The sequence below is a fragment of the Gossypium hirsutum genome, chromosome D04 (assembly GCF_007990345.1).
Source record: "Gossypium hirsutum isolate 1008001.06 chromosome D04, Gossypium_hirsutum_v2.1, whole genome shotgun sequence".
Classification (NCBI taxonomy): Eukaryota; Viridiplantae; Streptophyta; class Magnoliopsida; order Malvales; family Malvaceae; genus Gossypium; species Gossypium hirsutum.
The window spans coordinates 55587165-55607958 of record NC_053440.1 but is presented as its reverse complement, the minus strand read 5'-3'; the positions used below and the strand labels follow the sequence as shown (position 1 = coordinate 55607958).

The 20794-nt window shown below is 32.9% G+C and overlaps 6 protein-coding genes across 9 annotated transcripts; 1 reads left to right on the top strand and 5 right to left on the bottom strand.

The window, feature by feature from the left end:
* Positions 1-746: 746 nt before the first annotated feature.
* On the bottom strand, positions 747-4340 carry LOC107898312 (WAT1-related protein At1g25270). 2 transcript variants are annotated; one of them, XM_041091004.1, is made up of 8 exons: positions 4255-4340; positions 3778-3865; positions 3640-3702; positions 3435-3551; positions 2819-3077; positions 2569-2727; positions 2336-2487; positions 747-1162 (listed from the first exon to the last, which is right to left on the bottom strand). In XM_041091004.1, the coding sequence occupies exons 2-8, from the start codon at positions 3855-3857 to the stop codon at positions 949-951; spliced, it is 1044 nt and encodes a 347-aa protein (XP_040946938.1). In that variant the 5' UTR covers positions 3858-3865; positions 4255-4340; the 3' UTR covers positions 747-948. The 2 variants fall into 2 exon arrangements, with proteins under 2 accessions (XP_040946938.1, XP_016679318.1); XM_016823829.2 differs by lacking the exon at positions 4255-4340 and having other exon boundaries at positions 3778-4148.
* Positions 4341-5746: 1406 nt separating this feature from the next.
* On the bottom strand, positions 5747-6709 carry LOC107898532 (FK506-binding protein 4). Its single transcript, XM_016824016.2, has 2 exons — positions 6316-6709; positions 5747-6245 (listed from the first exon to the last, which is right to left on the bottom strand). The coding sequence occupies exons 1-2, from the start codon at positions 6493-6495 to the stop codon at positions 5937-5939; spliced, it is 489 nt and encodes a 162-aa protein (XP_016679505.1). The 5' UTR covers positions 6496-6709; the 3' UTR covers positions 5747-5936.
* A 1896-nt stretch (positions 6710-8605) lies between these two features.
* LOC107898530 (uncharacterized) lies at positions 8606-10954 on the bottom strand. Its single transcript, XM_016824014.2, has 2 exons — positions 10817-10954; positions 8606-10409 (listed from the first exon to the last, which is right to left on the bottom strand). Exon 2 carries the CDS (start codon positions 9985-9987, stop codon positions 8737-8739), a length of 1251 nt encoding a protein of 416 aa, XP_016679503.2. The 5' UTR covers positions 9988-10409; positions 10817-10954; the 3' UTR covers positions 8606-8736.
* On the bottom strand, positions 10570-11589 carry LOC107898533 (uncharacterized). Its single transcript, XM_016824017.2, has one exon. It carries the CDS (start codon positions 11587-11589, stop codon positions 10834-10836), a length of 756 nt encoding a protein of 251 aa, XP_016679506.2. The 3' UTR covers positions 10570-10833.
* A 1398-nt stretch (positions 11590-12987) lies between these two features.
* On the bottom strand, positions 12988-15724 carry LOC107898531 (fructose-1,6-bisphosphatase, cytosolic). The gene is made up of 11 exons (XM_016824015.2): positions 15229-15724; positions 15072-15119; positions 14883-14957; positions 14733-14794; positions 14519-14585; positions 14140-14253; positions 13941-14027; positions 13733-13869; positions 13492-13578; positions 13337-13412; positions 12988-13250 (listed from the first exon to the last, which is right to left on the bottom strand). Exons 1-11 carry the CDS (start codon positions 15385-15387, stop codon positions 13137-13139), a joined length of 1026 nt encoding a protein of 341 aa, XP_016679504.1. The 5' UTR covers positions 15388-15724; the 3' UTR covers positions 12988-13136.
* Positions 15725-15834: 110 nt separating this feature from the next.
* On the top strand, positions 15835-20048 carry LOC107898529 (pentatricopeptide repeat-containing protein At2g17140). Of its 3 annotated transcripts, none has more exons than XM_041091002.1 (5): positions 15835-18876; positions 19178-19288; positions 19378-19462; positions 19555-19672; positions 19782-20048. In XM_041091002.1, the coding sequence occupies exons 1-4, from the start codon at positions 16385-16387 to the stop codon at positions 19576-19578; spliced, it is 2712 nt and encodes a 903-aa protein (XP_040946936.1). In that variant the 5' UTR covers positions 15835-16384; the 3' UTR covers positions 19579-19672; positions 19782-20048. The 3 variants fall into 3 exon arrangements, with proteins under 3 accessions (XP_040946936.1, XP_040946937.1, XP_040946935.1); XM_041091003.1 differs by having other exon boundaries at positions 19378-19466; XM_041091001.1 differs by having other exon boundaries at positions 19378-19672.
* Positions 20049-20794: the final 746 nt, after the last annotated feature.

Here is a 20794-nt window from a genome sequence, read left to right as displayed (position 1 = left end):
CCAAAATGAAAGTGAGAACATAATTTAGTTTGTATAGTTAACTGCTATTAGAGATTTAATAATTTGGGTAATTAAAATTAAAGCATCTTATGGTTGAGTGACAAAATTGCGAAGGCCCAAAATAAAAGCCCCCTAAAAGTTAAGTGACCAACTAGGTAGTTTACCCTATATTCTATTGGTATAATAATAAATTTAGTCCTCAAAATTTTACACATTGTGTCAAATTGGTATTGTTTAACAAATTTAACCCACAAACATTTACATATTCTATCAATTTGGTCTTGATTTAACAAATTTAACTCGTAACATTTACATATTCTGTCTAACAACACAAAATATATATAAATATTAAGCACTAAATTTATTATTATACCAATCAAAATTATATATAATTAACGGAAAACCATGATTAATTGTCCTTAATTAGTTGTTTATTTCCAAAATTGAAAGATTAAATTGTTCTAATTTTTTTAAGAAGAATCAATTTGCTCATAGATATTAAATATTTTTACCAATAAATAAATAAATCCACCATTTACACATAATATAATAACAATTTTTAAATAATTATATTAAATTAAAATATATGCTAAATTCAACCATCAAAAGCATTTTAAGAGATGAGATGATGATTATGGCAAGCTCTCATATGTTCATGCACACACCCCAAAGAGAAAGCCCTTTCATTGGATAAATTCTACTCATAAAAACAACATATAAATTGCTAGCTATATATTGCTGCCACATAGCTATAATAATATATAATAAATGATCTAATATCAGGTGTACAAATTGGCCTTTGAATTACAGGTAATAAATCACCAAAGATGAGCTTTCAAAACATTGTCTTGTGCAACAAATATATCTGGCAGTAAACTGTAAGTTGCTGCTAATTATGGCCAAATTTCTTTTTTTTTTCTAGTTTCGAGGGGAAAAAAAGACAAAATTTTAAGCTAAAATTATTACAGGTGGAGTTTCAGTTCCTTCATGCTCTTGTTCTTCATCAGTTTCTTTATTTTCACTTTGTTTATCTTCTTCTATTTCATTTGATTCTTCATCAACTGTTGGTACCGGTACTAACTGTGTTTTTTGCTTCATCTCTTTGGCTTTGCCCCATAGCACCACATATACTCCACATACTATCATTAATCCCCCTATGATACTGTTGATTTCCCAAGAAAAAAGAGAAAGAATTAGAAACTAAAACACCATTTGCAGCTAAGTTGCTCGAGTTTGGATGTGAGTGTTGTGTAGGTATAAATATAGTAATTTGATTCGGGTTTATATCATGTAATTTTGGGATTTAGTTGTTTTAAATTTGGGTGTTTTCTGGTTTGAATGTTTTTATAGTTGAGAGTTTGAGTGTTAGTGTTGGGTAATTATAAAGGTAGAATTTGATTCGGGTTTAGATAATTTAATTTTGGGTTTTAATTGTTTCAAGTTCAAGTATTTTCGAGTTTTGAGTTTTTTTGTAGTTCAAAGTTTGAGTGTGAATGTTGTTTGCAGGTATAAAGATAACAACTTGATTCAGGTTTAGATCATGTAATTTTGGGTTTTAGTTGTTTTAGGATTTTGGAGGTTTTCGAGTTTGAGTTTTTTAAGTTCAAAGTTTGGGTGTAACTCTTATGTAAGCTTAATTCGGGTTTAGATCGTGTAATTTTGGGATCTAATAGTTTTAGGTTCGGGTGTTTTCGGATTTAAGTTTTTTTGATAGTTCAGTTCTTTTCAAGTTCAAACTGTCTTGAATTTAGCTGGAGTTCAAGTCAATCTTAAGATATATTTGAGTTGAACCCTTTTCTAGTTTAAATTTTTAGGTTTGAATTTCTTTGAATTCAACTCGGATTTGAGTCAATCTTAGGGTATTTTTTTTATTTTGAGCTTTTAAGTTTAGAGTTTTTTATTTGAGTTTCAAGTTCTAATTGTTATATTCAATAATACCTTCGGATTTTTTAAGTCATATTTTCAAGTTTGAATTGAGTTTTGCAAGTTCTAAATGTTTTAGAGATTAGATTCAGATTTGAACTGTTTTAAATTCAATTCAAATCCGAGCTAATCTCAAGTTAGATTTTGATTTTAAGTTTCTTTTAAGCGTAAAATTTTTTTTATTGTCGAAGTTTCAATACTAATGTGGAGTTTTCTTTTTCTTATTAAATTTGTTGTAAGCTTGAGTTCTTTTTCTTTCAAATTTAGTATATTAAATCTTTTGAAGTTCAAGTTTTTATGTTTAGAGATTCGGTCTCATTTTGCCACCATTGTATCTATATCAATATTATAATTACTATGTTAGTGCTATAAGAATATCATAAAATAGTAAAGCAAATATGACATAATATACCTTCCTAAATGCAGCTTTTCATCGAGTAACAAAGATCCCACAATAGCAACAAACACAAGCCCCAATGGATTGAATATAGCTGCATACAATGGTCCCTTCAACCTAACAGCCCATGATACCAAAAACACCAACAAAGCAGATCCCATAATTCCCTGCAACATAACCAAAAAAACAATGTCAACATGTTCAATTTCCCCCCAAAAGAAAAACCCAACATGTAGCCATTGACATACCACAAAAGCAACAGCTAAAAGCCTAACATTCCACCCAAGCTTCCATTGATTCCAATCCCTCACAGTACAAACTGCGTACAAAGCTCCTTGTATTGATCCCATCAAACACATCAAAGCAGTGCTTGAATACAAGTAAGGGAACCCCACACTCATTTTAGCCTAACAAAGTTCACAAATTAAGTACAAAAAAAGACCATGTAAGTAGAGTGAAATTGCTGGAATAGTAAAAGGAAAAGAACCCAAGTTTTACCTGATTGATCAACCACAAAGAGAAAGAAATGCAACTCAAAAGACCGAAAAAAGCACCGATAATGAAGTGACCAGTGCCATGATATGAATGTCGAGGACCTACTTGTTGATGATGATGCTTTAAAAGGTTTACATTTGTTGACCAGATGTTTATGTCTATACCTTTGTAAAATGTGAATACCATTGCTCCACCTATTCCTATTAATGTCCCACACACTTTGGCTTTCCCTGCATTTGTTCTTATTGCCAGTTTCTCCATCCTGTTATCATAATTAACTTCGTTTCAATACATGTAAAAAATGGTAAAAATTTAGAGACAATTGGAATTAGGTTCCACATTTATATTCGATTTTATCTCTGGGTTTTGTGATTCTATTGAGAGTTCGAGGAGGTAACGGTGGTCCACAAATTTTCACTCACCAACGCCCTTAGTGGGTGAGGGTGCTCCTGCTGCCTGTCAACTCCTCGAGCTCTTAGCAGAGTCACTGAATCCACTAAAACTCTCAACAGAAACTAGAGCTAAAATCCAACATAAACACTAGGAACCCAATACCACACCCATTGAAGTATCCAACGGGCACAAAAAATAAAAATCAACAAAGGGTTAAGAAGTGTACTTGAAACAAATGGCCAAAATAAAAGTAAAGGCTGGAGCAAGGTTGATCATGGCCGCAACAAATGTTGCAGATGTATGCACCAAGCTTTGCAGGTACAAGTTTTGACCCAATGATCCTCTGTTAAATACCTTTACAATTAGCTTAAAACAAACAGGTTTTTTTGTATATATACATATATAAACATATAAATTTAAGTTAAACATACCCAAATAATCCACAAAGAAACGCTTGAAGCAGTACTTTTTTATTAATTTTCTCCAAGCTCTTCCTGTAAAAAAAAAAAGACAAATAAAAAAAACAACTGATAAAAGAACAACGAAAACAAAAAAGATTAAGCTTTAACCTTTCAAAAATAAGAGCAAGCGGAACCATGATAACAGTGGCGAACATGAATCTATAAACCACAATAAGCCTTAAACTCATCCCATCATCTGCAGCCAACTTATACATTACATTAACACCAGCAAATATGATCTGTACCAATACCATTAACAATGGCGGCTTTATACTATGAAAAATATTCGCAATTCGACTCATTTTATGTATAAAACCTCAATAATATGAAAACCAAACAAAGAAAAAAAACCCAGAAATCTTTGTTGGTTTTTTCTTGTTTTCTCCGTTTAATCCTTTGCTAAAGGAGAACCCAAAATTGAAAAATTAAAAACCCAGGAATGTGTATAAATCCTTTTCTCTTTTCTTCCAAATGTAAATTATAACAGATAATTATTGTTATTTAATGATTTAATAATCATTAATTTTTTGAAGAAAAATTAAATTAAATAAATTAAAATAAAAAAAGATAGTGATTTTCTCTAACCTCCAAAGAATCCAAAAGTAGAACGGGTCTTAGGCGTAGGAGTTGTGAATGGACTGATCAGATAAACTAAACAGAAATCCAGTATATTTCTGTTCTCTCTTGGGGATTCTCATGCAAAAATAAATGGTAATATATATTTTTTCAAATAATGTAGAAAATATTTTTTAATTAGTAAATGTGATATTTTATTATAAATATATAGGGCAAACTACACCCAATGTCACTAAACTATCGGCAAGTTTACGTTTCGGACATTTAACTTTAAAAAGTTACAAAATGATCATTAAACTATTCGAAAGTTTTCATTTAAGTCACTGGGTTGTTAAGTTTTTTTTTTTAAATTTGGCTAGTAAGTTTTAACTGACAATTCGATAATTGATATAGTGGATCAATACCTCTCGAAGAACATATTTTAGATCTAAGTTAATGTGATAGTTAATATCAAAGATCGAAGATGAAAGCTAATTGAATTTTGATTAATAGAATTACAACAATGGTGTAAATGTAAAAAGTATACAATATAATATATAAAATAGTATTTAGAATTTACTTGGTTATTCATAAAATAAATTGTAAAATTTATAATATATATAATTAAAATTAATTAAAATTTTTATAAATTTTAAAAAATTAACATTTAGGATTGTTTTAATTAAAGTTAATAAAATTTAAAATTTTCCATATTAAAGTATATATATTAAAGCATGTACACTTGGCACAATAAAAATTATACCAACTAAGCAAAATTTCCTTATTTGCAAGAATACTTATAGAAATAAATATAGAATAGGAGGATCCACGATGTAAAATTTAAGTGGTTTTTATATAATTGATATTTTAATAATTTAATATTATATTTCATTTATGTAGATTAAATATGATATAAATTAAAAATTTTTAACTATTCAATTGATGTAAATAACTTTCAACCGTTAAATGCATTTTAATATATACAATATTTTAGATCGATATATATGATAGACAATTTAGCTTATTAATATAGTAATCGCATAAAAAGTTACGGAAGGGTGTAAAACCAGTGTAACTGGATTCCTCCCTAATCCCTATATATACATATATGATTTTTTATAAGATTTCTGCAATTAGTCCCTGTACTTTGAAAAAGTTATAGATTTAATCTCTATACTTTAATTTTATCATTTTTAGTACTTGAACTTTTAAATTTTTAAACTTTTAGGTCTCACATAGCTATAACTGTTAAATTTATTAATTTTTAATTTTTTGTTGCTAAATGTTTTTTTCTTTTCTTTTTTTTTCTTAAATTTTAGTTGTTAATTTCAAAAAAAAATTCATTTTCAATTTTTGCTTATGATTTTTTTTATTTTTATTAGTTATTTAGATTTAAACATTTTCAAATTCAATTGTTTTGCTTATTTTGTTTTCATATTATTTTCAATGTGTTTTTATTAATTCTTTAATAAAAGATATTTAATTTTAAGTAATCTAAAAAAATAAATTAAGTTAAAAAAAATTAAAAAATAAACACATTTTCCCTCTATTTCCCGAAGAAACATAAAATCAAACAACATAAAATATTATGAGTTTATGATTACATATGTTGCTAGTTTCCTTTGCTTCTTCCTCCTCCTGTTTTTCTTCTTTCTCCTTAGTTCTCACATACATATATATATATATAAACTTTCCCTTACATTTCCCTATGATCAAACAATGGGTGCCTCAGTTTTCACTTCTTTTACAATGGGTTCTTCTTTCTTAGTTTCTTCACTTTTCTTTTCAGCCAAAACAATAACCTCATCTCCTTCTTCTTCTTCTTCCTTTTTCTTTTGCTTTTCAGCTTCAACCATTGTTTTTGCCTCAACAATGACATCTGCTTTCTTTGGGGCCTCCTTTGGAGCCTCAACAATGGCTTCTTCCACTTTCTTTGGCGCCTCAACAATGGCGGCTTCTTCTTTAATCTTTGGTTCTTCAACAGTTATTGCCTCCACCTTAGTTTCATTGCTCTTTTCTTCCTGTACAAAAAAAAATGTATGTTAATGGGAAGCCTTTCATGTATGATATATTAGAGTGTTAATATGTTACATTATCAAGCAATGAACCAAGAGAATTCGGCTTGGTTTCATCAGCTTCCATCACGACCACCGGTTCGTCTTTTGTTTCAACCGGCTGAACGGATTCTTCCTTGACCGGTTCTGGTGCGGGGACGGTGGCCGGTGAGTTTTCATCTTTCAAAACCTTTGGTTTAGTAGCACAAGCACCCATTATCTATTTCTTGATCTTTTACCTTTCTCTTTCTTGGGATTTTTTTATATATATATATGCAGAAGAAAGGTTGAAAGAAGAAGAAGAAGATAATGGAGGAAGCCAAAATGGAGGGAAATGGAGTTTATTGTGATGAGGATGACTAGGGTTACATTGAGGGGCTTTTATAAGATTTGGTTTTGGGTTCTTTGAGTGGTGTAGAATGAGTTAAGGAAAGCCATTGGTTGCCAAATTCACAATCTATTTTTATCTTGGAATCATTGAAAAATAAGTTACTTTTTACATTTTTCTTTTCATATAATTTACTTGATGGCTTAAAAATAAATTAAATTTAAACGCGGAAGTTAAATGAGATGGTAAAGATTTTTTCTACCTGGATTATTGGTCAAGGGTTCGATTTTCACTTTACACATAAAGTAACTTTAAAACTCATGACAACATTTATTCTTAATGGCCTACGGAATATGAATGATTAGATACTTTGAAATTTTTTAGAGCACTCATAACCCCCAAAAAGCCTCTTATCACTTTACTCAAGAGGTACGGTGAGTGATTTTGATACCAATAAATGTCATATCCAATACCTGATCTGATAAAATACTATTTATTTTGGGCACACATGGCCCTCACGAGAGTGCCCATACACTTCAAAAAGTCTCTTATCACTTAAGTGTTGTTATCTCTTTATACAACTCAGATCTCTCACGTGCTTTGCCGACGTGGGGTTTACTTAAAGGTGTTATATTATCAATCATATACTACTAATTAATCAATTGTTTAATGATAAAAAATTAATCAATTATTTACTACTAATATTAATTATGATGCATTATTATCTTACTATTATTAACATTTGTAATTATGAAATTTACAATCAATATTTGATTTTATATTTTTTTATTAATTGTTAATTATCAAAAATATTTGAACTAATAACTTTATTTCAAAAGGGTATACAATCTTGTTTTAATGATCTAATATTTTTTTTAGTTAAACGAAAAATTGATATAATTTTAAACTTAGAGTAATGATGAAATTTGTAAATGTATAAACTTTTATTAATAATTTATGCAAATTTTGACATTTTAAAGATGAAATACATAATAATTATGGTCTTATTAATAATTTACTATTTTGTTATGAATTGTTAAATACTATGTAATTTATTATTTACTAAAACATTTTTAATATTATTAATATGTCAATGTTATTTTTAATATACTAATTATTTATTAAACATTTTATTAATTCAAATATTTTAGTTTATAATAATTTAAAACATTAACTAAATTATTTTGTTCTCTCTACTAAAAAATGAACAAATTAGTCCCTATAAGTTAGAAGAAAGAGCAAATGGGTCTCTATGTTAAAAATTTAGATCCATTTTTTACTATTAAAAATTGATTATTGTATGTCAGCATAAGGTGCACGTGGCACATCATGTATAGTTATTGGGAGAACCCAAGTACTCTCTCTCGGATCCAAAAAATAGTTCTCAAAGATCTTTTTTCCTTTTGGAATATACAGGAGCGAAACTATCAACTTATTGATATTGGAAGACCCAAAAGATTCTTTTATTATTTCTGAGTCCAACGGAATTCATAGGTATAGGAAGAAGTCTTGTCAAATAGAGATTTTTTTCTTCCGACCATATTTCAATTGTTAATACTATATATAAGGACCATTGCTACAAATAGTACTACACCTTTGATCATAAAATATTGATTGCTTGTTGAACCCTGTGAATTGTGTGAAAGTAAGATACTCCAAGTTCGGGGGTCGAAGAGTTTTATAAAACATTCTTGGTTCAACCACACTAGGTAGAAATGGATGGAATTTTTAACCGAAAAGACCGGTTTGTTCTTCGATCTAACATACAAGAACTAATTTATCTATTTTTAAGTAAAAAGAACAAAATGCAACTAACTTCTAATATAAGGGCCTCAACGGTATTTTTACCAAGATTTAGATCAAAATCTTATAAATTTATAATGATAACAAATATACAATTTTGTCAATTTTTAGAATAAAATCAATAGTATATGGAAAGTTGATAAACCAAAAACCTGAATCCATGGCAATGGAAATTGATGACATGCATATCCGAAGATACAAGAGGTGATTTTATACATTATCATAATAAAAAAACAATAGATAATGTTTGAAACTATTACAAAAGGCAGCCATTGATAAAAAAAAAAAAAAAAAAGAAGAACCAACTTTGATATACTTAAAACCCTTTCAAGATCCAATCTTTTTACCCTTAAGTTGCAATGCAATGTATTCATTTCCATGTTTCAAACACTTGTTTACCAGTCTCATCTTTTCCAGTTCCATGTCCTGTTTCCAGCTTCGACGCCTCCACTTCAACCGCTGTTTCTCTAAATCGAACACCTTGGACTTCAGCCGTAGCTTTCGCTTCTCTAGTTGATATGCCTGGCGTGTCATCCATTGTGATCCATCTGCTTCATTGTCTTCAGTGTCCGGAATTTGGTTGAAACATGACGGTTTCAAAGAACTCGTGGGACCTACGACTTCGTTATCATTCATTGGCTTGAACCACAGTGTTGAGATCTCCGCAGAAAACCCGGAATTCGCCCCATTGTACTCGGTTGCATCACCTTGAGCATTTAAAGTTTGGTTAGAACACGATGGGGCAATACCGTTTTCGCTAATCAGCTCTAACCACTTTGCTGAGAACTCCGCAAAATCCTCATTATCCTTAGCTGTAACACCAGCTTTTTTATCAGGCGTGGGTTGGTTCGAGTCAAGTAGCTCGTAATCATCTTCGTTCTTTAGAATAAACAACAAAGACTGCAACAAATCAGGATCATGAGGTAGATACATTCGATTGCCATTATGATACGAGCACATCTCTTCGAAAAACAAATGTTTTGACATCAAAAGTTTTCGTACATCTTCTTTCCCTTTCTCCGATACGTTTATTATATCCAAAAGCTTCGGGTTCTCAACAACCTTGCAAGAAGTGCCTCTCCCTAGTAAATCATTTAATCTCCTATATGTTTTGTTCAAATTATTAAACTTGTCCTCACATTGTTGTGGAGAGACGATGTAACCTCGTTCGAGCATCACCTTCGAAACACACTTCCATTTCCCGAGTTTCCTCAAAAGAGAAGAAACTTTTATCTGATTACCGGCACAATCGGTGGAAGGATCCTCTCCGATGTAAGAAAGAATAGTAATCAAAAGCTTCACCATTTTTCCGGTCCATTTCATGCGTTGCCATGGTGGCCCGTCCTCATTCTTACCAGCTTCATTGTGCTCGAGCATGCATTGTTTGGCATAATTTGTCACATCATCCTCGATAACAGTGATTTCCCGTCTCTCATTTTCAACTGAACCGAAAGCAGAAGGAAGTTTGGACATGCATGGCTGTTGTTCGTTTTGAGGCTGTATCGATCCTTGTAGGCCTAGACAACCGTATTCCCATTCCTGCAGCATGTTACCACCTGCTGATGGTTTACCTTCCATTGTTTCCAAGCAAAAATAAGCTTGTCGGGATACAATCAGGGTGCTTAGTTAGTATCTAGATGCCATTGGAGCACAATAACAGATATAAGCAGTTAAATGTCATTCTCGGTTTAGCACCGAGCTAAAGAAGTCCCACGGAATGATTTTCTTTCCATGGATAGCAGTAACTACCAGGAGATTTATCAGTAAAAGCTTAAGCAAAGCAATACTTTACAGCCAAAGTCCGTCTAATTTCTAAGACTGATTGGAAGAAACAACACTTGATTTCACGAAAGTAGATCCAAACGAGAGCCAAATCATAAATTTATGAACAAGAAAGAAAATGTATATAACAAACTCAAATAGCCAAATGGGACTTATCTGTTGCATGGAGCAAAAACGGCCATTTCCTCCATCTGACCTTTCGCTCTGTCTTTACAAAACTGCGATGTGGAAACAGCAACAACAGATAATAATTCAGATTTAAAGTGCAGTTGGTGCAATGTGAATGCTTGGAAATTAGTGAAAACGGACGATAAAACTGAAACGGCCGAAAGGCAACTTCGGCACATGTAGCTTCGGTTTTAACATAAACACAATATCTAAGTGCCACTTGTCGGTTCATTAATGCTTACAAAACATACAGGTAACACAGAAAACACAGCTCACAACAGGTTTATGTTCGAAATTTGTAACAATAGCCTGAAAACAGATGAAACAAAATACCATAACGTATTGTTTAAGAAAACATGAGGTGACGATATTGACAACCATAAACAAACCTAGTAAGTCTTTCGTTACACTAAACTTAAAATACAATTCCAAGAAGTACCCGAATCACAACACGTACTCAGTTTCAGAAACTACTCATTTCCTTGTTCCTAACTCGAATGCCAATCGCTCATTTGCAAGCTTCATGCATTCATTTTCCAGCCTCATCTTATCTAAATCCTTGTCCTGGTTCCAATTTGTCCTTCGCCACTTAAACCGTTTCTTTTCGAGCTCAAGCTTTTGGACCTGAATTTGTAACTTCTGCTTTTGCAGCTCGAGTAAACGGAATGCCATCCATTGCTCTTGCAATCTATAGGCACTGCTTTTGCCATACTCCATACCGTTCAAACTCACGTCGTTTCCCTTACAAAACACATCATCCGGTTCAGCATCGTGCAGTTCTTTCTTGAACTCATCATCCCCATTGTATTGCCTCGACTGCAAGGAGCATTGCAACTTGGGATCTTGAGGAAGATACAATCTATTCCCGGTATGGTAAAAACACATCTCCTCGTAAAACAAATTCCTCGAACTCAAAATCTTCTTCACTTCCTCTTTTACCTTATCGGATACGTCCATTACATCCAAAAGCTCCGGCTTCTCCACAACCTTGCAAGAAGTACCTTTGCCAAGCACACCATTGAGTCTCTTGTATCTTTTATTCAAATCATTGAACTTGTCCTCGCATTGTTGAGGCGATACACGATAACCTCCTTTGACCATAAGTTTCGAAACACATCTCCATTTCCCTATCTTATGCGACATAGACAGTTTTCTCTTAACACCACCTTGACAATCAGAAGACGCATCTTCGTCGATATAACAAACAGCATTGATCAACAGCTTAACCATTTACACCGTCCATTTCACTCGCCGCCACAAGAACTCGCCTTTCCCCTTGCAACCACCATCATAACATCCATCACAACCACCACCACCACCTTCTTCATCAAAATTATTCCAATTATCATCACAAGATTTTCCAATTTCTTTCATAACATCTTGAAATTGGTAAAATTGTGGGTTTAACCCTTCATGAACCTGAAATGAGTCATCATCTTGAATCAAACTATCATCTGATACTGGATTTCCCTCCATAGTTTACCAAACAAAAAGAAAATTTCAAGCTTTTTAAACCTTTTAAAACCAGAAAAGGAAATTCTGCTAATATAGATGGTAAATTAAAAGCAGAACCTTTTGAGTGGATACAGCAATTAAAGTGACATCAAGCACAAAGATTCAGAAAATCTGAAAACAATTAAACACCTAAATTGCATTCAACATTGTAGAAATCAAATATAACCCTCGATTTCATTCATTTTTTTTGGGATTATTTTCAAATGCAAAAAAGCAAGTTCTAAAGCAATAATGTTAGCTAAAAAAGAGACTTATCTGGCACAAAAGTAAAAACCCATTTCGTCATATTCATAAAGGTTTGGTTTTTTTTTTTTTTTCTTAACAAAGAAAGTTTTATAGTTTGGCTCCAAAGTCCAAAACTCCATTTTTCTAATTTGTTTTTTGCGAATTTGCAGTTGTGCTACTACATGCGTCCAATTTGGCATCGTTGGGTCAGGTCCGACCCGGTTAAATCATGCCACACCTGTATATGGTTTGGGCTACAAATACGAGGGTTAAAATACATGGAAGGTCCTTGTATAATAGGGAATGAATTAGTTTAGTCCATTTATTATTAAATGAATCAATTTAGTTAAAGTCTAAATTGTAAAAGTTAATATTTGTTGTATAAAAATATCTTGAAAATTATATTTTTTCGGGGTCATAAGGAATGGAAATGGAGAGTGGATTCTGGGGTACAACAGAAACTTGGGCAAATGTTCAATCTTTGATGCTAAATTATGGAGTATACTTGATGGTCTGACCCTCATCCAAAATAGGAGCTATGATGGCGTGGAAATTCAATCTGATAATGTGAAGGCAGTCAAAGCTATTCAGGATTCTTCTCCGACAAGTCTGCCCTCATTAAACGTATTCATCACCTGTTGGGAAACGTAAGATCTTGGATCATTAAACATCTTCCTAGAGAATATAACAAAACTACTGACTGCTTGGCTAAAATGGTTTTGGTAACAAACTAAAGATTGAAGACTTTTGAGGAGATACCAAGAGAGGTGCTAATACTTTCTTCTATTGCCCACTCGAGTTATGGTCTCATACAGAGAAATATTATGTAGTTAGTTTATTTGTTTGCTATTTATTAACATTTTTAAATATAAAACGATATTTTTTAAATAATAAATATTTATTTTATTTCAATTTGGTCTTATTTGATTTTTCAATATTACAGGGATTAAATTATTAGTACTCTTAAGGGACCACATGTTAAAAAGCTTAAAAAGACTGATATAAAGTCTACAAGTTTATGCAGCATTTTCTTCTTCCTATTTTGCAGCACCAGCAGCAGCATAGAGTGCTTTAATTTCTTCAACGTCATCATAGCTACCAAGGAAAACCGGAGATCGTTCATGTATCTTCCCCGGAACTAAATCGAGGGCCTGCAACTCCATCAAAGATCAACAACATATGTAAATATATGTATGTAGACATGAGAACAAAGAATAGTGAGTTGATATCACATTACCCTTTGCTTTCCAGTAAAAGCTTGACCTCCAGCTTGTTCCATTAGGTATGACATAGGGAAAACTTCATAAAGAACACTATATTCGAAACACGAAAGCTCGATTTATTCGTATAAAGTTGTAATTAAAAAATGAAGCTTTTGAAACAATACTTTACCGTAGCTTCCCATTAGGACTTTTCTTATCTGCAGGATATAAAAAGATACCACCATAAAGCAATGTTCGGTGAACATCTGCAACCATGCTGCAAAAGTGTAATGTCATTAGTTGAAAGCAACTTGTTAGTATTTTTTCCAGGTCTAGCACTCGTATTTGACCAGTATCCGGATATAATATAAGAATATGATCATATCTGATGCTCGTATTTGAGTTCAAATAGCGTAGCTAATAGTAAATACCTTCCAATGTATCTAAGGGACTTTGGGGGTGAACCATCTGTAGGGAACTTGCATTTTTCGACAAACTTTCGAGTTGGTTCATCCCAATTTTTGGCATTTCCTTCATTTACTGAATAAATCTTTCCTTTCTTAGGTATCTGCTCCAAAGCAAACAGGTAATGTAACTATAACATCATGACAACTTGATCAATGGAGTAAGTATTAATACCTTGATATCGGGATGAGTTAATATGAACTCCCCTAGAGATGGATCGAGAGTGAAACCGTTAACGCCGCTCCCAGTACTTAGCACTAACTGCAAAATCAAAAGAAAACAACACTTCCTTTAGGCTTCAATCATCAAAAAGCAAAACCGATTTAAGTTTCTACAAATGCTGATAAATGGTGATGAGAGACTGTTTTCTAACCGTGCAGGAGCTTCCGTACATACAATAACCGGCTGCTATGAGATTATTTCCGGGTTGTAATACATCATCAATGGTGGGATTGTCTTTATGTTTCACCATATAAATCCCAAATATCTAAATTACAAGAGGGAAAACATGCATGTTACCATTCATAAACCAGTTTCATTAAGCAAAAGAAGGTAAAAGTATTATGGAGACCCTGTACTAAGGGTTAGATTGCATTTTATCCCTTTTACTGAAAAACATGAGCCGGTTTGCTCTTTGATTTTGTATAAGGACTAATTTGCCCTTTTTTTTAGTAGAGGGGCAAAATGTAGTCAAACTTAGTACAAAGACTTTTAGGATACAAGCTTGAGAGGGGTGTATAAGGAGGCCATACAGTTCCTATGGAAACACCACAATCAATGTTTGAGGATCCATCCAATGGATCAAAAACAACAATGTATCTGAATAAAACACCACAAAATTTTGGCATGATAAGTTAGCCTAGAGTTCATACATGGATAAATATAGTGAATGAATATGATCTTTCAAGTATATAGAAAATTTTCAAAAAAGAATTGAACATATTCATGTCGGATTTTAATATATACTTTCCACGCTTTGATTGATCCACAAATATAGCTTCTTCATCTTCCTCAGAAACCAGGAGGCACTACATAAAAATGTTTAATACATAAAAATCAAGCACTAATTTTTATTCAATCAAGCATTTAAACAAATGGTTTTCAGGCATTATTTACTGTTCTTCCACTGCTAATCAAAGCCTTAACAAAAACTTCATTAGAAAGCACATCCAATTTCTTTTGTTCTTCACCCTGAAACATTGAAAAACAAAAACAAAATAAACCCAAATTTTATAATACAATATAGATCAATAAGGAAGCCATTAAAATGGGATTTTAAAGCTTTTTAAACAATTTAAACCATACCTGGATATTGGTTTCTCCAGCAAGTCCAAATAGTTTGGCAAGACCCGCCTATAAATGCGCGCACACACACACACACAACAAAAAAAGGATTTTGGGGTCAAATACATACATTTGAAGGAATGATCATTGAGAAAAGGTAAGTGTAAGAAGTAAGAACCTTGCTAACAGAAGAGCAAACGAATTTACAGCCAAGAACAATATGATTGAGCAAGATGGTGAAATCACCACGAGATTCAGGGTACTTGGTTTGTTCATTAAGGACATGGCGAGTGATGGTCATCAAATCAGTTCTATGAGCATCAGCTGCATGATCCATGGTGCACCCTTTTTTTTTCCTCTACAATTTGGATTAAGCTTTTCTTTTTTTGGCGATCAAATGAAATGATAAAAGAATAAAACTTAGTGAGCAAAGAACCCTTTTCTTTTTTGCTTCTGTTATTGTTGCGTATGAAGGTGAAGTAGAGGAATATATAATATTCCACGAATTAGGGATAACAAGTTGGGAATGTGGGATGATGATACCAAAGAATATAACCAAAATGAACAGAACCAGGTCGAGTCAATGGAGGATTGGGATGACACGTTTGGGGTACCCTTTGATCACTTGGCTGTGAGTCATCAAGAATCAAGGTCGGATCTTTTTATTATTATTTTTCCATCTATGCTGTTTCTACTATTGCAAGCTGTTACCTTTTGATCAACAATGGCGTTTTCTTTTTCCTTTAAAGTAAAAGGTAGTAGCTTGGCAGATATTAGTTATATTTAAAAATAGATAATTTAATATATAAAAAATAAATTGATATTTTTAAGTATATATACATTCAGAAATATATTAAAAAATAAATTAAATTAACATTTTGGAAGGGAACATTCATAAGTAGGATGTAATCTGGAACAAAAAGGCTAAATCAAATTACCTTTGAAATTTGTACATATTGATAAAATTGAATTAAAAATCCGATTCAAACCGATTTTTTTTTCTAACTTATTTTTCTTTTGAATCATTTGAACCGATTATCAATCCGGGTCAAACCCACCTTATTTACCGTTCTAGTTTATCTTTGAAGAGCTTTAACTTTGTTTATAACTGGACTAAAGTGACTTGTTTTGGTGTATCAGCTCAAAACGGTGTCACCTGTTAGCAATCGAGCATTGAATCATCAAACAAGCAGCTCAAAATGCTATATTGATAGCATAGCGGAGACAAGGATTACAGGGTTGAGGAAGCAGGCGGGATGCAGCAATGCTTGCCCCTCTAAAGGCTTGGATTCATCCTTTGTTTAGCAATCAATAGTTGATCGAAAAACCATTACATGGGAACAACGAAGCTTACCCAAGCACTCCTCAAAAACACCAAAAACCCAAAGCTTGCATGGCAACTCTTCAAGCGCATTCAATCTTCACCATCCAATCCTTGTTTTCTTTCATCAGTACCCACCATTGCTCGTATCCTTATTCGTTCCAAAATGCTGCCAGAAATCGATCATCTTCACCTCCTTCTCTTATCCTCACAGCCTCAAGAAAAGTCCCTTCCTTCCCTCATTTCACTTGTTAATCTCTTGGCCAAATCGGGTTTCTTTGATAAAGCATTTTCCCAGTTTCAATCTATAAGAAAAATGTTCCCACAAAACCCGCCTTCCATCTGTTTGTACAATGTTCTCTTTGGATGTTGTATTAAAGAAAGACGTTCAGATTGTGTGCTTTGGCTGTATAAAGATATGGTCTTAGCTGGTGTTTCTCCGGAGACTTATACTTTTAATCTTTTGATTTGTGGGTTATGTGATTTGGGTCATTTGGAGGATGCCCGAGAGTTGTTTGATAAAATGCCTGAGAAAGGTTGCTTGCCGAATGAGTTTAGTTTTGGGATTTTGGTTCGTGGGTATTGTAGGTTTGGCCTTGCTAATAAAGGGTTGGAGCTTTTGGATGAGATGAGAAGTTCTGGGATTTTGCCTAACAGAGTTGTGTATAATACATTGATTTCAAGTTTTTGTAAGGAAGGTAAAACTGGTGATGCTGAAAAATTGGTGGAAAGAATGAGAGAGGATGGTTTGTTTCCTGATGTTGTGACATTCAATGCTAGAATATCAGCTCTTTGTAGTGCCGGTAAAGTTCTTGAAGCATCAAGGATTTTTAGGGATATGCAAATAGATGAAGCATTGGGGCTACCTCGGCCTAATGTTATAACCTATAATCTAATGCTTGAAGGGTTTTGTAAGCAAGGGATGTTGGTGGAAGCAAAGGCCTTGGTTGAGTCCATGGAGAAAAATGGTGATTTGATGAATTTAGATAGTTATAATATTTGGTTGTTGGGGTTGCTAAGAAATGCAAAGTTAGTAGAGGCTCAGTTGGTACTTGAAGATATGGTAGATAAAGGTGTAGAACCTAATATTTACTCGTATAACATTGTGATGGATGGTTTATGCAAGAATGGGATGCTTTCTGATGCGAGAATCGTGATGGGTTTTATTGTAAGGAGTGGTCTTTCCCCTGATACAGTAACTTATAGCACTTTACTGCACGGCTACTGTCGTAAAGGGAAGTTATCTGAAGCAAATGCTATTCTAAATGAGATGATGAGAAGTGGTTATGTCCCTAATACTTATACCTGTAATATTTTGCTGCATAGCCTATGGAAAGAGGGTAAAATATTGGAGGCAGAAGAGTTATTGCAAAAGATGAATGAAAAAGGCTATGGTGTGGATACTGTGACCTGCAATATTGTAATTGATGGTTTGTGTAAAAGTGGGAAATTGGACAAAGCTATGGAAATTGCACATGAGATGTGGACACATGGAAGTGCTGCTCTAGGTAACCTTGGGAACTCATTTATTGGCCTAGTTGATGATGTTAGCCGTAGCATGAGATGTATTCCTGACTTAGTTACATATTCTATCATAATTAGTGCTCTATGCAAAGCAGGAAAGATAGATGAAGCTAAAAAGAAATTCAGAGAGATGATGGGTAAAAACTTGCAACCCGATGCGGTTATTTTTGATACTTTCATCCATATTTTCTGTAAAGAAGGAAAGATTTCATCTGCATTTCGAGTTCTCAAGGACATGGAGAAAAAAGGATGTAATAAGAGTGTACAGACTTATAATTCACTGATACTTGGCTTAGGAAGTAAAAATCAAATATTTGAAATTTATGGACTTGTCGATGAGATGAGAGAAAGAGGGATTACTCCTAATGTTTGCATATACAATAACATTATTCAGTCTCTTTGCAAAAATGGGAAAATCCAGGACACTACTTCTATCTTGGATGACATGCTGCAAATGGGTATAAATCCTAATATTTCTACCTTCAGGATGTTAATAGAAGCTTTCTGCAAGGCAAGTGATTTTGGAGTAGCGAAGGAGTTATTCGAGATTGGTCTTAGTATATGTGGTCACAAGGAAGCCTTTTATAGTTTAATGTTCAATGAGTTGCTTTCTGGTGGGCAACTTTCAGAAGCTAAAGTGATCTTTGAAGTTGCATTAGATAGATCTTTTCATCTGGGAAACTTCCTTTATAAGGATCTCATTGAAAAACTTTGTAAAGATGGGAAGTTAGAGGAAGCTAGTGGTATTTTGCACAAGTTGATTATCAAAGGATACAAATTTGACCCTGCATCATTCATGCCTGTGGTTGATGACTTGGGTAAAAGAGGAAACAAGCATGAGGCTGATGAACTTGCAGAGAAGATGTTGGAGATGGCTTCAGATGGTAGAGTGGAAAATAAGATATCTCGAAAACCAAAGGCATTGATCCATAGAAAGGAAACGAAGTATGGTGTAGATGACTGGCAAACGATAGTACACAGGTATGGCTAAAGTAGTAATTCTGTTTGGTGCTAAATGATAATTGCCAAATATAGACAGTAGTGAACTATAGTCTTCCCTCAAAAAAGTATTAAAGAACCATTATCTAATAAAATCACATATGTTATGTCATGACACTGCCAGTAAAGCCTTTGGTATCCTGGACTCCTATATGTGATATATTTTTAATAATGTCTTTGCCTGGTAACCCATCACGTTCTTTTCTATTGGTGTAGTAGTATATTGTTCTCTGTATACTATCTGGTATACTTGACATAGCTTCTATTTTATATTCTTTTACAGAGATGATGGGAGTGGAATTGCTTTGAAAACCCTTAAGCGGGTACAGAAAGGCTGGGGTCAAGGAAGCACACCAAGTTTGCAGACCGAGAAAACTGAGTTTCTTGATTACTGGTGAAGTCGGTCGTTAAATTCCCATTTGTCTGGAGATGAGTTTAGAGGTTACTAATGATTAAACAAGGATTAATTTGTCATTCATGAAGGATTTGCTCGGCAGTGCACTCATGCAAAATATTCATTTTAATTTCACCACCTTCAGAAGTCAGGAATGCGGGCAAACGATGCGCAGTAGGTCATGATGTGCTGATTAATATCCGTAAATTGTCTGTGCTTGTGAAGTGAATACCAAATTGCACCTTATTGTTTTCATATTTCTGCAGATGGATAGCAATTTACCAAGCTGAATGCTCGAGTTTATTGGTAAAGCTCTATATCAGTGATGCAGGGTTCTTACATGCTGATGTCCTGATGTTCTCTCATTGATGCTCGAGTTTATCGGTAAAGCTCTTGAATATTTCATATTCATTATACCATCTTACCATTGCAGCAACGACAGATTAAACAGAAAAAGAGAAAATATGAAAACACTTTCTTTTTTCTTTTGCAGCCTGCGTACAAGGAATTGTGTTAATTTCAGGGTCTGGTAACCTCCTCACCCTTGTTCTTAATACTAAACTGCTAATTTATTAGGAATGTATTACTACAATGGATAGAGATTCAAACTCCGTGTTAGTCTCTGATGTAGGGATTTGTACACTGTACTACTATTCAAAAAATGGGTAAATTAGCTTATAAACGTTAGATCAAAGAGTAAACCGGTCCTTCTGTAAAAATTTTGTCTATCTATCATTAAAAACTTGTCCTTGTACGACAACATGAGGTACACGCAGCATGTCACTTTTTATTGTCTAGTTATTCTGTTAGCCACGTTAGTTTTTTACAATACAAATGGATGAAAATTTTAAAGCAAAAGATCAATTTACTTTTTATCTAATGTATATGAACTAATTTATCTATTTGTTGAATAAAGGGAGTAAAATGCATTCTAATTCTTAGTACAGAGACCTCCATAATACTTTTATCAAGATGAACTGATAATAAAGAATGTATGTACATACCATTTTGCTTCTATTTTTCTATTGGTAAATAGATATACCAAATAGTCATTTTAAGCAGAGGCATGCATTCAACAAAAATGAAAACAATTACCAGTGTTATAAAAGTGATGAATTAATTATTTTATTACTAAAAATTATGATTATTAGCAAAAACTCCACTATCTTTTTTATAGATTTTTATTTTCATGGAAATTGTGAATTTAAAGTTGAAAATATTTTTTTTTAAAATAGGCATTATGATTTATTTGGCTCTTCAATTAAAAAAATCATTTTAGTCTTTCATTTAATATTTTATCTCTTTTAGTCCTTATAATTGTCTTATATGTCAAATTATCTCAAAATGAATAAAAAATTAATATATGTTAAAGTTGTTGATGTAGCATACATGTGGATGCCATGTCACTCCAAAATTTAAATTTAGTAAATATTAAAATTTTCATTTATTTTGAGATGATTTGATAAATAATATAAATTTAAGGACTAAAAAACAAAATTTACATAA

Bases quoted from the DNA above. Each gene is read 5' to 3' on its own strand.
- LOC107898533 (XM_016824017.2), bottom strand. From the start codon at position 11,589: ATGGTTAAGCTGTTGATCAATGCTGTTTGTTATATCGACGAAGATGCG.
- LOC107898532 (XM_016824016.2), bottom strand. From the start codon at position 6,495: ATGGGTGCTTGTGCTACTAAACCAAAGGTTTTGAAAGATGAAAACTCA. The intron at 6,246-6,315 runs GTAACATATTAA...TTTTTTGTACAG, and splicing joins TTGGTTCATTGCTTGATAAT to GAAGAAAAGAGCAATGAAAC.
- LOC107898529 (XM_041091001.1), top strand. From the start codon at position 16,385: ATGGGAACAACGAAGCTTACCCAAGCACTCCTCAAAAACACCAAAAAC. The intron at 18,877-19,177 runs GTATGGCTAAAG...ATTCTTTTACAG, and splicing joins TGGCAAACGATAGTACACAG to AGATGATGGGAGTGGAATTG. The intron at 19,289-19,377 runs GTGAAGTCGGTC...TCATTCATGAAG, and splicing joins ACTGAGTTTCTTGATTACTG to GATTTGCTCGGCAGTGCACT.
- LOC107898312 (XM_016823829.2), bottom strand. From the start codon at position 3,971: ATGAGTCGAATTGCGAATATTTTTCATAGTATAAAGCCGCCATTGTTA. The intron at 3,078-3,434 runs GTACACTTCTTA...TTATGATAACAG, and splicing joins ATTTTGGCCATTTGTTTCAA to GATGGAGAAACTGGCAATAA. The intron at 1,163-2,335 runs GTATATTATGTC...GGAAATCAACAG, and splicing joins GAAAAGCTGCATTTAGGAAG to TATCATAGGGGGATTAATGA.
- LOC107898531 (XM_016824015.2), bottom strand. From the start codon at position 15,387: ATGGATCATGCAGCTGATGCTCATAGAACTGATTTGATGACCATCACT. The intron at 14,958-15,071 runs GTATGGTTTAAA...TCAATGTTTCAG, and splicing joins CTGGAGAAACCAATATCCAG to GGTGAAGAACAAAAGAAATT. The intron at 14,586-14,732 runs GTATATATTAAA...TGTTTTATTCAG, and splicing joins GATCAATCAAAGCGTGGAAA to ATACATTGTTGTTTTTGATC.
- LOC107898530 (XM_016824014.2), bottom strand. From the start codon at position 9,987: ATGGAAGGTAAACCATCAGCAGGTGGTAACATGCTGCAGGAATGGGAA.